The sequence below is a fragment of the Capricornis sumatraensis genome, chromosome 16, assembly GCF_032405125.1.
Source record: "Capricornis sumatraensis isolate serow.1 chromosome 16, serow.2, whole genome shotgun sequence".
Taxonomy (NCBI): domain Eukaryota; kingdom Metazoa; phylum Chordata; class Mammalia; order Artiodactyla; family Bovidae; genus Capricornis; species Capricornis sumatraensis.
In genome coordinates, this window is record NC_091084.1 from 81,488,912 (window position 1) to 81,503,016 (window position 14,105).

The 14,105-nt window shown below is 43.1% G+C and overlaps 1 protein-coding gene across 1 annotated transcript; it reads right to left on the reverse strand.

Moving 5' to 3' along the window:
* Positions 1-273: 273 nt before the first annotated feature.
* On the reverse strand, positions 274-6,814 carry LOC138092299 (olfactory receptor 10W1-like). Its single transcript, XM_068988086.1, is given in 3 exon segments — positions 274-281; positions 5,880-6,771; positions 6,773-6,814. Coding segments are annotated over 3 exon segments (921 nt in total). The 5' UTR covers positions 6,794-6,814.
* Between the last annotated feature and the right edge of the window lie 7,291 nt (positions 6,815-14,105).

A 14,105-nucleotide genomic window follows, 5' to 3' on the forward strand; every position in this document is an offset into this window, starting at 1 on the left:
CTGGGGACCTTCCTGGCCCAGGAATTGAACCTGCATCTCCTGTATTGCAGGTAGATTCTTTACCAACTGAGCCACCAGGGAAGCCCCAAGGAAGAGATAGACATGTAAATATTTATACATATATGTGTGTGTGTGCATATATATATATAAATGATGTTCTATATATAGTAAAATGATGTTTACTTTGGTGCAGACTGGACAGAGGGTGACAGGGGTCACTGTGTACATGGACATGTACTGCCTATTTACAGACGGAAAAGAGAAAAGAAATCCCTACTTGTCTGGTGAAAAGAAAGGCACGTGAAGACTTAGAAATCCCCCTGGGAATCACCTGGCTAAGTGGCTGAGGGGTCTGTATAGCTGATTCACTTTGCTGTCCAGCAGAAACTAGCACAACATTGTGCAGGAACTATACTCCAGTAAAAATTTAAAAACTCCACACATTATGCTACTGCTAAGTCGCTTCAGTCGTGTCTGACTCTGTGTGACCCCATAGACGGCAGCCCACCAGGCTCCCCCCGTCCCTGGGATTCTCCAAGCAAGAACGATGGAGTGGGTTGCCATTTCCTTCTCCAATGCATGAAAGTGAAAAGTGAAAGTGAAGTTGCTAAGTCCTGTGCAACCCACCCAATTAAAATTCCCTTTATGTGGATACCAAAAGGCCCGCACCACTGGAACAAAAAGAATCAAAGAAGAAACAGCTTTTAGGAAGGCATCCCCCTACCCCCAAGGCTGGGATTCTGACCTACCTGGAGAGTATGTGATTGTAGCTTTCTAGAAAGTTTGAGAAGTTTGCTGAAGTCACAGAAACATACTCCTTGAAATGCAGGTGAAACTCTTTGGGAAGCTGTCCACTGAGGCACTGGTGATACTTGCTAGGAAACCAGCTGGGATGTTGGAAAAAAACTCAGGGCAAAACCATCCTTTAGAATTCTAGCAAGAGCCACTGGATGTGTCTATGGCTGTCCCACACACCACTGGCCTTGACTTACAGGAGTAGAACAGAAGTGGCCTACCAGAGGGCTTCCCTGGTGGACTCCGTGGTAAAGAATCCACTTGCCGGTGCAGGAGACGCACCAGACACAGGTTCACTCCCTGGGTGGAGAAGATCCCCTGGAAGAGGATATGGCAACCCACTCCAGTATTCTTGCTGGGAAAATCTCACGGAAAGAGAAGCCTAGTGGGTTACAGTCCAGGGGGTCACTCAGAGTCAGACACGGCTGAGCATCAGCAGAGCAGAGCCTACCAGAACCAGGAAGGACGCTGCTCCCTCCTGATGTGTCCCTCTAATGAAACTCTCTACAGAGGACCCTCCGCATTCTGCCAGTTAGCAAAGTAGCCGTGGTGCGTCATGAAGCAGAATAGAAAAGAGTGAATTGGGAGCTGAGAGGCAAGAGATTGATAACCGTTGCATTGTTTACTCCAAATTATGAAGTTCAAGAATTGGCAAAACTATTCTATGAGAAGAATAATATAAATAGTGGTTGCCTCTGAAGAGGAGAATTGACTAGAAAGAGGTACAAAGCAACTTTCTGTGTTACCTTGGGCTGAGCCAAGTTTACACAGCTGGATATACTTATCACAGTTCATTGAGCTCTGAAGTTTTAAATGTGTGCATTCTATGGCAAAGATGCTATATCCCAGTAAAGGACCAGTAACTCAAAATAATAGAAATGCAAGACTTCTTTCTGCAAAAGTATGTAACTTCATTGAAAGATAGTGGTTAAAATCTGAGTAAATGAAAACGTATGCCATGGTCATGGATCACAGTATACTATTTTTAAAGATATGACTTCTGAAATTGACTTGTAGACACATCACAATCTGAATAAAAATCCTAGTAGGGGTGTGTGTAAGTGTGTGTGTATGTGGGTGTGTCCATGTGTGTGTGTGTAAGAGAGAGAGAGAGGCAGGTACTTGACAAGTTGATCTTAAAATCTTAAGGATTTCTGAAGGACCAAGAATAGCTCATACATTCTTGAAGATAAACATGATGAGTTGGCTTGCTTTACTTTATATCAGGCATTACTGTGAATCCACAGTGATTAAGAGAATGTAATTCTGATGCAGAGATAGATGAAAAGTTCATTCTTTAGTTACCTCAAGGCACTGGCTATACTTCTCATTGAGTATTCCCTTCCAGACTAATGGGATTTGGGTGATAAAACTGCTGCAATTTGAGAGTTGAAGCACAGAGGAAAGGAGGGACAGAACCACAGGTAAAGACCCACGGATAATCACTAAAGAGACAATTGAGGTAAAGTATCATCAAACCCAAGAGTAGTTTAGGAAGTCAATCCAAATAAGCTTCACATGCACGCACGCTAAATCACCTGTCTTGTCCCACTCTGTGAGACCCTGTGGACCAAGCCCACCAGGCTCCTCTGTCCGTGAGATTCTCCAGGCGAGAATCCTGGAGTGGGTTGCCAGGCCCTCCTCCAGGGGATCTTCCCGACCCAGGGATTGAACTCATGTCTCTTACGTCTCCTGCATTGGCAGGTGGGTTCCTTACCACTAGTGCCACCTGGAAGTTCCACAAGGTAGAGTAACTTAGGTGGGGGTCAATGATACACATCCCAGAGACTTGGGACAAGGAAAATAACAAGAAGCAGAATTCAGAGCCAGGAGACACTGATACACAGTCAGAGAGCCTGTTAGTTATGTGTTTATGGCCCCGTCTCTAGACAGAGGAAGTGCTTTTCAGGCATTTATGATCATAGGTGTCTTGTTTATCCAGTCAGAGAAAAAGAATCATAGGGCACTTATTATGACTGGTAAAATATAGGCTTTATGAGGACCTAGTAAAAAAAATTACCCCCAGGCAGAGATAGGCATGCTTTCTTCCATGATTCTATTGTACTATGTACTTTCGATGGCTACTCTTGTTAACTAGACGCTAGACACATGAGTTTGCCAAATGATTTTCTATAAGCAAGTAAACCTCATCCTTTATTATATGTCTGGATGATGGGGGACTGGAGCTACTCAGTAATTTGGAATCAATCCTTCGGTGACATTTCTCCACTGGCCTTAAGATTCATCCTTTCTTTCTTGACTTACCTGTTTTGAGTTATCAGTTAATGAGAAATATGATTCATGACGTCAAATGTCACATTGAAATGTAATTGAAAACCTTTCCTTCTCCCTCCGTCCCTGCTTCCCTCCCCCTGCCTTTTCACATTCTTCTCAATGCCCAGGAAAATGTTGCAGATAAAACTGATGCATGATGTCTTGAGAGGATAGGAGGAGAAGGCCTTACACTTAACGAAATGTAGAGTCCTTCTCACTGTTTCTATGTCAACCTATATTAAAACAAGTGTCCTCATTTTAAGAAATCATCAAGGGTTTGGAGAGAAAAAAGGAAACATTAAAGATAAAACTATCAATTCAGGGTTATATGAAAAGTAGAAGGGCGTTCTTGTAGGAATAGAAGATTCAAGCTAAATAAACGCACTAGCTTGCAACGTGTGAGATCACTGTCTTGTAGATCACAAGCGGTCAAATGGTGGTCATTTCACATGGTTCAAGCTAATGCATAAACATCAGATTCTTTATGAAAATGCTTTTCAACAGTTATTTTTTTTCTGAATTAGAAATAATAGGTTTGTAATATAGAAAGTGTGGAAAAAGATAAAGATGGAGAGTGAATAGAATGAAGATCATTCATTGTCCCTCAAACTGGAGATGACCATAGTTAACATCTTGGCACATTTGTGGCCACTTTTTCCTCAAATGTGCACACGGTGTATTTTCCAAATATCGGGACATGCTGTAGAAGTAGTTTTACAGCTTTCACCAGTTAAGTGTTAACATTGCCTCTGAAGTTGGAATCCGGGTTCAAATCCCAACTCTGCCACTCGTGAGCTGTCTGACATCTACCAGTTATTCAATCTCTTTGATTCAGTTTTATCCTCGGAAAATATGGAAAGACACTTAAATTCTACCCCAAATTAAGAGGGTTCTTGAGGACACGAGTCCTTCACCTCCTCCATCTGCTGACTTTTACGGACAGGTAGGTGGACTGAGATGGAGAGGGGCAGGGAGAGGGGAAGGGAAGGGGGAGAAAGCAAGTCCCCTAGCGCGGATTCTGGCAGACAGAAGGCACTCAGCCTCAGCATCACCAACAACTAGCGACTAGCAACCAACAACTAGCGACTAGCAACCAACAACTAGCGACTAGCAACCAACAACTAGCGTTTGAAACATATTTCAAGGCTGCGTAATATTGTCTCATAAGTAATTGTTTAACCAGTCCTTTATTATGGGGCAACAACTGTTAATGTATCTTCATTGTTAGATCTAATATGCTAACGACCAACTTCTGTTCTGATTATTATCTTCTTGCCCCAGTTCTCAAGGACCTTCTGTGCTCCAGTCTGTCCCCAAAGTCTCACTTCTGTGGGCTGAATCACTCAGTCTCTCTGTCCTCTTGCTTCCAGATGGACTCAGCCAATGGGAGAAAACGCAAGAGACGGGAGGACACAGGCAGAGAGTGGGTTAAGTATTTATCTCCCTGCTCTTTGCCTGCATGGCCCTTATTCTATAATAGGCTTTTCCCCCTGAGGCCAGAGTTCCACCAAGAGTCTCTTTTCGATAAATCTTGCTCTTATTGGTCTCAGATAATACTCTATCATCCTTTTGCCTTTTAGGTGTAGGGGTGATGATGGCTTCCCGCTATTGCTAGTACGTAAGTGCCTTGACTACGATTATTGGTTCCCTTACTCATATGTCTCCATATGATCAGAATATTTTTTTTCAGTTAAAATCTATTGAATGGGTCATCTGCTTCCAACCGAGACCTGGATATTGCTTTATAGGTACCACTCTATATTACTTTATGATGGTTTGCTTATGTATTTCATTCATAGAAATTGCTGAGTCAGGACTTCCCAAGTGGTCCAGGGGCTCGGACTCCTTGCTCCCAATGCAGGGGCCCCAGTTCCATCCCTGACCAGAGAACTAGATCACACATGCACAATGAAAACAAGGAAATTTTCTGCATGCTGCAAATAAAGATCCCGCATACCCCAACAAAGATCTAAGGTCCCATGCGCTGCAACTAAGACCCAGCACAGCATATAAGCCAAAAAAAAAAAGAAAAAGAAAAAGAAAAAGAAATCACTGAGCCAAATGGCAGAAACATTTTAAAGGTCTCTAAGGCAATGGCACCCCACTCCAGTACTCTTGCCTGGAAAATCCCACGGATGGAGGAGCCTGGTGGGCTGCAGTCCATGGGGTCACTGAGAGTTGGACATGACTCAGTGACTTCACTTTCACTTTTCACTTTCATGCATTGGAGAAGGAAACGGCAACCCACTCCAGTGTTCCTGCCTGGAGAATCCCAGGGATGGCAGAGCCTGGTGGGCTGCCATCTATGGGGTCGCACAGAGTCGGACACGACTGAAGTGACTTAGCAGCAGCAGCAGCAGTACACTTAGCTAAATAGTGTCCAGATAACTTGTACCCTTTTGAAAGATAGTTTTAACATCAACTGAGAGAAATATCTGTTGCATGGGAATTTGCATGAGCTGGAAACTAATCCTTGCCTGAGAGGTAAGACCCTCTCCTAGTTTTTCAGTTCAGTTAGTCGCTCAGTCATGTCTGACTTCTTGTGACCCTATGGACTGCAGCACACCAGGCCTCCCTGTCCATCACCAGCTCCCGCGGTTTACTCAAGCTCATGTCCATTGAGTCGGTGATGCCATCCAATCATCTCATCCTCTGTCGTCCCCTTCTCCTCCTGCCTTCAATTTTTCCCAATCAGAGTCTTTTCCAATGAGTCAGTTCTTTGCATCTGGTGGCCAAAGTGTTGGAGTTCAGCTTCAGCATCAGTCTTTCCAATGAACACTCAGGACTGAGCTCCTTTAGGATGGACTCGCTTTCCTGGGGGAGGCGATTCCTGGTAACAACTCTTGCTATGGCGCCTTTCATCTCACTGCTCCTCAGGGTGTAGACAAACGGGTTCAGCAATGGGGTCCCCAGTGTGTACACTAGGGAGACGAACTGATCCTGCCCGGGGTGGTAGCTGGAGCTGGGCCGCAGGTACATGAAGGCGCAGCAGCCGTACAGCAGCAGGACCACTGCGAGGTGGGAGGAGCAGGAGGAAAAAGCCCGGCGGAGGCCCGAGGCCGAGTGGGCCCGGAGCACGGCGGCCACGATGGAGGCGTAGGAGGCGGTGATCAGGAGGAAAGGCACCGCGATGGCCAGTGTGGCCGCCACCAGCACTGACTGTTCATGACTGTGGCTCTGGGCACAAACGAGACACCTCACTGGGGGCACGTCACAGTAAAAGTGCCGAACGCCCCGAGCTGGGCAGAAGGGCAGAGAGAAGACAAAGGCCGCCCACTGGGAGGACAGGCAGAAGCCGAGGGCCACGGAGGCTGCCACCAAGCAGGCGCAAAGCATCCGAGGCATGATGAGAGGGTACTGCAGGGGGTGGCAGACAGCAGCATGGCAGTCGTAGGCCATGGAAGCCAAGAGGAAGCAGTCGGCACTGCCCCATCCCACAAAGAAGCCCATCTGAGTGGCACAGCCCAGCAGGGTGATGGTCTTCTCTGACCATAGGATGTTGGCCAGGATGTGGGGCACCACCACAGCAGTGCAGCCGATTTCTACTCCCGAGAGGCTGCCCAGAGGATAGTACATGGGCCTGTGGAGGTGGGCTTCGGTCTGGATGGCCACCATGATGAGGACATTCCCGGTGATGACCCGTGTATAAACCAGGCTGACCCCAAGGAAGGACGAGACGCGCAGCTCTGACTGGGAGGGATAAGGCCAGGAACACGAATTCCATCCACACTGAGCGGTTTCCCCAGGACACTGAGTTAACAGATTTTCTCTGTCGAGAGTTATTAATACAAAGAAAGAATCAGACTAACAATACATCAGTTCACACTCCCGTGATGCATGACGTAATCCGCATCACGATGATGTAATCTAACAAGACTGAGTTAGAAACCACAAGAGTTAAGACTTACCCTCCTTTTCTTCCTCCTTTAACAAGCTTCTTCACACAAATATCTGCGATTATACTTCTAACTGCCAAAAGTTGGGCTAAACTGTGTAAGAATTTTTTGAGGAAAAGAGTCAGGGAAGTTTGTGGAATTTCCATCTATTTTCAGTAGAAGTGGAATGAACATTATTTCAGTTAACTCCCAAGAAACTGTCAACAACTTTTAAAGTTCAGAGATTATGAAGGGGAGGGTGGAAGCTATTCATCACTTAATTCATTTGTATGTATACTCAGTACCTCCTAGGATATTCAGTTGGAGATATATGGGTACAATATTCAAAAGTTCATGATATGGTGTGAAATATATGTAACAAGATTGTAACAGAAAGTAGATAGAGTCATGAGATGTATAAATTAGATAATTAAGTTTTATAGATAGAATGCATTTTCAGTTTTGGGAGTCAGTCAAGACTTCATGGGAGAGAAAGCATGTAAGGATGACTAAGGAAAGGAAATTTATGGAAAACACAATTTAAAATTGTAACAGTGGGAGGGTCATGAGAAGCTGATTCATTCTGGATGGAGTGTAAGATGCTACAAAGGAGAATGGAAAGAGGAGATTGCCACAAGCTTTTGCAAGGGTAAATACTTGGTGTAGTATGGTAGGAGGGTGTGTACCATTTGGTAAGAGGAGCAGTGATGGGATGACATCATCAGAGCCCTGCTTAAGAAGGAGCAGTGCCGTGTGCCGCAGAGAACAGCCAGCAGGAGTGAGACGCCAGCTGCTGGACTCAGGTAAGATATCTACACACTGTCTGTCTGATAAAGGCTTAACATTCAGAATATGCAGAAAGACTTACCTAACTCAGCAGCAAACGATGCAATTAAAAATGGGGAAAAGGCTTGAATACACAGTTCTTCAATGAAGACACATGCATGGCCAACAGGCATGTTAAAAGATGCTCAGCGTCACTAATCATCAGGTTTACAAAATCAGAATGAAATGTTACTTCACACCCATTAGGATGGCCATGATAAAAGAATAGAAAATGCAAGTTTTGGCAAGTATGTGGAGGAATTAGAAATCTTATGCATTTTTTGGTGGGAATGTAAATGGTGTAGCCACTATAGTAAACAGTATGGACGTTCCTCAGAAAAATTAAACACAAAATTACCATATGATCCAGCAATTTCACTTAGTATATTTCTAAAACAAATGAATATTGGTTCTTGAAGAAATATTTGCACACCTGTATTCATCGCAACACTGTTCATGATAGCCAGGAAGTGGAGGCAATGTAATTGTCTACCAACAAATGAATGGATAAAGCTAATGTGATATAAACATACAAAGGAATATTATTCAACCTTAAAAAAGTGAAATCTTGTCATATGTTGCAACATGCTTAAACTTTGAGGACATTGTGCTAAGTGAAACCAGCCAGTCACAAAAAGAAAATTGCAGCATGACTCCACCTACAGATAGTATCCGAAGTAGTCGAGCCCTTAGAAACTATAAATGGAATGTGTTTACTGGGGTAGGGGTGATGGGAAAAAGCAATGGATAGAAATATCAAACCATTCTATCAATGGATAGAACTTCAATCCTGTAACGTGAAAATTTTGTGGAGATCTTTTGCACAACAATGAGTATGTGGTTAATTGCAGTATACTGTACGCTTGAGGATAATAAACTTTATGTTTTGTGTTTTTGACGACCCCAAAATGTAAAGATCCAACATTGGACCTCCAGTAGAATTTCCATTCATTGCGTCCTGGTTCTCTTGCTCCACGGTTGGGTCAGTGCTCTGAAAGTCCCTCCTAATAATGAGCAGACACACTCTTCTATGCAGCCTCTACATATTCATTCATTCTGTTCTGTGCAATGGGGCCATTTCTACAGGAAACACTTCAGATACTGAGTAGCCATTATCATACAGCCCTCCATTTTAATTCTGGTTTGTTTAGCTATTCATCATGTGACATAGTTTTGATGTGTTTCACAATTTTAGCTCTGGAAATCCCCTTATTTCAAATATCATCCTTAAAAGTGTGCTGGAAGGGGCAGGTCACAGAAATGACCATCATTAAAAAGATACAGTAAGACAGATAACTGAAGGGAGCCTACTCTATAGCCCAGGGAGCTCTGCTCAGTGCTCCGTGGTGGCCTAGGGGAAGGAAATCCGAAAGAAAGGATGCATACAAGCATATAGCCGATTCATTCTGCTGTACAGCAGAGACTGACATAATGTCATAAAGCAGCTATACTCCAGTAAAATTAATTCAAAAATAGATAATAATCTAATAAAAATCAGGTTAATTTATAGCTTTGTGTTTGATGGTTTTGGTGGTCTGCTCACACTTTGACTGATACTAACTTCTTGGTGTTAAAATTCCTAATTATTTTTCTCATTTTCAGAGGATCAGGACGTCCTCTACCATTCCTGTAGCACTAGCCCATTGTTCTAGCCTGCCAATATTGAGACTTTAAAAAATCCACTTCACATCTTAGCTACCTTTTTATGCAAAGGAGTGTATCAGTGCTTCACTAACAGACATTTTTCTAAATAAGATGTTCAAATGGCCAAGAAGTACATGAAAACAAACTCAGCATCGCTAATCACTGCTGCTGCTGCTGCTAAGTTGCTACGGTCATGACCGACTCTGTGCGACCCCATAGACGGTAGCCCACCAGGCTCCCTATCCCTGGGATTCTCCAGGCAAGAACGCTGGAGTGGGTTGCCATTTCCTTCTCCAGTGCATGAAAGTGAAAAGTGAAGGTGAAATAGCTCAGTCGTGTCCAACTCTTAGCGACCCCACGGACTGCAGCCCACAAGGATCCTGTCCGTGGGATTTTCCGGGCAAGAGCACTGGAGTGGGTGCCACTGCCTTCCCCACCGCTCATCACTAGGGAGATGCAAATCAACCGCAATGAGATATCACCCCACAGCAGTCAGAATGGCCGCTGTCAGGAAAAGCACACCAAAGCCAAAACAAGAGAAAAGCAAATGCTGGCAAAAATGTGGAGAAAAGAGAACCCCCGTGCACTGCTAGTGGGAATGTAAAACGGCACAGCCACTGTCGAAAATTTCTGCAGAGTTTCCACAGAAACTTAAAACTATAACTACCATATCATCTGGCAATTCCACTTTGGGTGTATATCCAAAATTAGCAAAATCACTGTCCCAAAGATGTCTGCACTGCCACATTCATAGCAGTATTATTTAGAACAGCCAAGATACGGAGACAACCTGAGTCCACCGATGAAACAGTGAACAAGAAACTGTGAATACTCTCCATTCACAAAAGGTAAGATGTTCTGCCATTTGTGAGAACACGGATGGACCTTGAGAACATTATGCTATTAAGTGAAACAAATCAGACAGAGAGACAAAACATAGAAAATAAAAGAATTAATGTGATAAAAAAAGTGTCAAGCACCACATACAGTGGTGATCAAAATGGGATGATTGCTTCTCAGCTGATAGTCTATCCTGATGAGAGGCAGACACTGTTGATAAATCAATCTGGCTTATCTATATATGTATGTATATGTATCATTACCTGCTATCCAGAAAAAATAGGGACTTCCTTGGTGGTCCAGTGGCTAAGACTCATGCTCCCAAGGCAGGGGGCTTGGGATTCACTTCAGGGCACTAGGTCCCACATCCTGCATGTGTGCCATGACAAAGACTGAGGATCCCAAGTGCCACCACTGCGACCTGACTCAGTCAAGTAAATATTTAAAAAAGTAGTGTGTTATAAGACTGTGCAACATGGGGCTCTGACATAATTTTTGATTAAGCAATTCTGAAAAGTCTTCCTAGAGGGAATCATATTTAAGCTTAGATCTGAAAAATAGATATTAACCAGGAGCAGAGGGACAGGATGAGTCATGGGGTCCATATGAAATAGGGTGACAGATGAAATAGGGGTAGTTATGGTTCCCAGAAGTAAAACCTATTATATCAACATATCATCAACTTGTTCATCCAAGTTGCTTTCAAATATGTTGCATACAACCAAGGCAAGGTAAGAGCACTTTAGCACCATCTCCAGAAATCTGCCCAGAGTGACACCTGTTCATGGTTCTGCCCCCATATCAGCAACTCCAAGTCACAGCCCACATCATACCCTCCTTCCTTCTTACTTCTCCAGCCAGCCCAGCCCCAGTTGGTAGGATGTTAGGAGAAAAGTTACCCTGTCCTTCGCTATCTCCCAGAGTTTGCTCAAATTCATGTCCCTTGAGTCGGTGATGCCATCCAACCATCTCATCCTCTGCCACCCCCTTCTCCTCCTGCTTCAATCTTGCCCAGCATCAGGGTCTTTTCCAATGAGCTGGCTCCTCATATCAGGTGGCCAAAGGATTGGAGCTTCAGCATCAGTCCTTCCAATGAATATTCAGGATTGATTTTGTTTAGGATTTACTGGTTTGATCTCCTTGCAGTCTAATTAGCATTATTTTAAAAGAGAGTTAGAGAATGTGGCAATAAACAGATCGGTGCTAAAATCTCAGTTTCCTATTAATAGCATATTATCCTCTGGGGGATCACTTTGCATTACTTTGTTTTCCCTGTTTAAAAGATGCAAATAATAAATCTTACCACATCCAGAATTTGATGAGATTAAATGAGATAAAGCTTTTAGAACACTTGGCTTGATGTGTGTGTGTGTGTGTGTGTGCTCTTCATCTCTGACTCTTTGTGACCCCATGGACTGTAACCTATCAAGCTCCTCTGTCCATGGGATTCTCCAGGCAAGAATACTGGAGTGGGTTGCCATTTCCTTCTCCAGGGGACTTTCCTGACCCAGGGATCAAAGTGGAGTCTCTTGAATCTCCTGCATTGGCAGGCGAACTATTTTACCACTGAGCAATCTGGAGAGTATGAAACCTATTAATTTGCATAAAAAGCTAATTCTTCCCTTATCTCTTTGAATCTATAGAAAAGTTAACATTAACTGATAATATCTGCTTTGTTTTCTGTCAAGATTAAATGACATACCATATCAGGAGAGGGTTTTTTATAATCTTAAGCTTTACCACAATTTATATTATTTATTCTCTTGCTGTTTCTTTGATTGAGATTAGCTATTGCCATTCTACTCAGATAAACTGGGCTTCCAAGTGCATTCAGAGACAATACCCCAAGTCATAGTCTGTACTAGTTCTGAAATACTGGAGTCTTGACTTGTAAAGGCATGACTCACTTTTCTAACTTAATGTCAGCTGGTGCCTGGAACTTTGTAAATCAAGAAGGAGGTTGCCAAAGGCTTTGAAGCTCTTGGCTGTACCATCAGAAGAGAAAGGAGCACACCGAACCGGTCTTCTTACTTGTATTCATGAAAGACAGGGCCTGGCAGGTGATATTTGGCTGCTCTGGTGGGTAAAGAAGGGAGAAGCGTGAGCCTGGAGAGATTGCCCAGTGAGACCAAGACTTCAGTGTTCTCCCCAGACAAAAGCAGTGGAAGCAGAAAGTTGCTTTGCTATTCAGGAGTTTGTCTCATAAATTCCATCTCCCAGAAGGTATTTTGGTGTTTGCTCATCTTCTCCCTTGTTACCAATAATCAGTCCAAATTAAATCTGTTCTCGTCAAAGTAAAGACCAATATTAAACCTTTTATCAGCGTTCTCAGTCAAAATAATCTCCCCCAAAATATAAAGTGGGAGCTAATGCCCACCGGATTTGCCATAGCCGGGTTCAGCCAGGTCTTACATGATTGTTGCTCAGGAGCACTGACACTGTGTCCCATGGTTTTTATGAAAAAGGGGCACCTGCAATCCTGGCCATGCATAACGGGACAAAGTGAGGGTGAGCTCAGGCAGAGAGTTAACTCTTCTCTGTTACTTAAAAAAATAAAAAAACAACTTTTATTATAGTCTTCCAGAATGTGAAGAAAATAGAGATATTCACTTAATGTACCAAATAGATTTCATAGGCTTGATCATGTTCCTTTTCAACTACTACTTTGCCATATTAAAATTGCTAATGAAAAGTTCTTTACCTGTCATTATCAAGTGATAAAACCCATCAGCTCTTCAGGGTCACCAAGGAAGTGGGTGGACAATAAGTATCTATTTTTAAGAGAATATCATATGACTTCCAATAACTCGTTAGACCAAGGATTTACCCTTTTTTTCTGACAAAACTAATTAGTGTACAAACTTGTTTGAAATTAAATATATTTCTAGGATGACTCAGCGGTAAAGGAATTCACCTGACAATGCCAGAGATGCAGGAGGTGCAAGTCCGATCCCTGATATTTGACAAAATAGTTGGGATTGCGGTCAGCCAAGTTAGCACAGAAAGCTGACCATCACAACCCAGGAAATAAGAAAAGATCTGATATAAAATATCGATCCCTGGGTTGGGACGATCCCCCGGAGGAGGGCAAGGCAAGCACTCCAGTATTCTTGCCTGAAAAATCCCATGAACAGAAGAGCCCGGATGGCTACGGTCCCTTGGGTTGCAGAGTCAGACATGACTGAGCATGCACGTACTTATTTCTAAGACTCAGAAGATGACTGCATGTTTTGAAGCAATACTTGTATGATGAGTATCTGACAGAATAAAATATTGTTAAAAGCATTTCATCACAGTTTTTCTGAGATAGAAACATTAACACAATTGAGATTTAAAGTTATATCAGATCTCTTCTTATTTCCTGGGTTGTGATGTGTTAACTTGCCTGGCCACAGTACCCAAATATTTTGTCAAATATCAGTCTACATGTTACTGTGAAAGTATTTTTAACAAAAGAGATTTACAATTACAAAAAAGTTAGACTTTAGTAAAGCAAATTACCCTCAGTGATGTAGGTGGGCCTTATCTAATCAGTTGAAAACTTTAAGGAGAAGAAGAAAGATTGAGGTTCCCTGAAGAAGAAGAAATTCTGCCTCCAGCTTGCCTTTGCACTCAAGCTGCAAAATCAGTTCTTCTCTGAGTCTCCAGCCTGCTGGCTTACCCTGCACATTTTGAACTTGGCAGATTCTTCAACTAAAAAAGGAAAATCCTTAACATCAAATGTTCTTTCTTTCTTTTTTTCTCTCTAAATAAATCCTCTTTGTTCTGTTTCCTGGAGAACCCTGACTGATACAGCTTTTGACAGCAACACATGAGTGCGTGCCATGTCACTTCAGTCGTGTCTGATTTCTT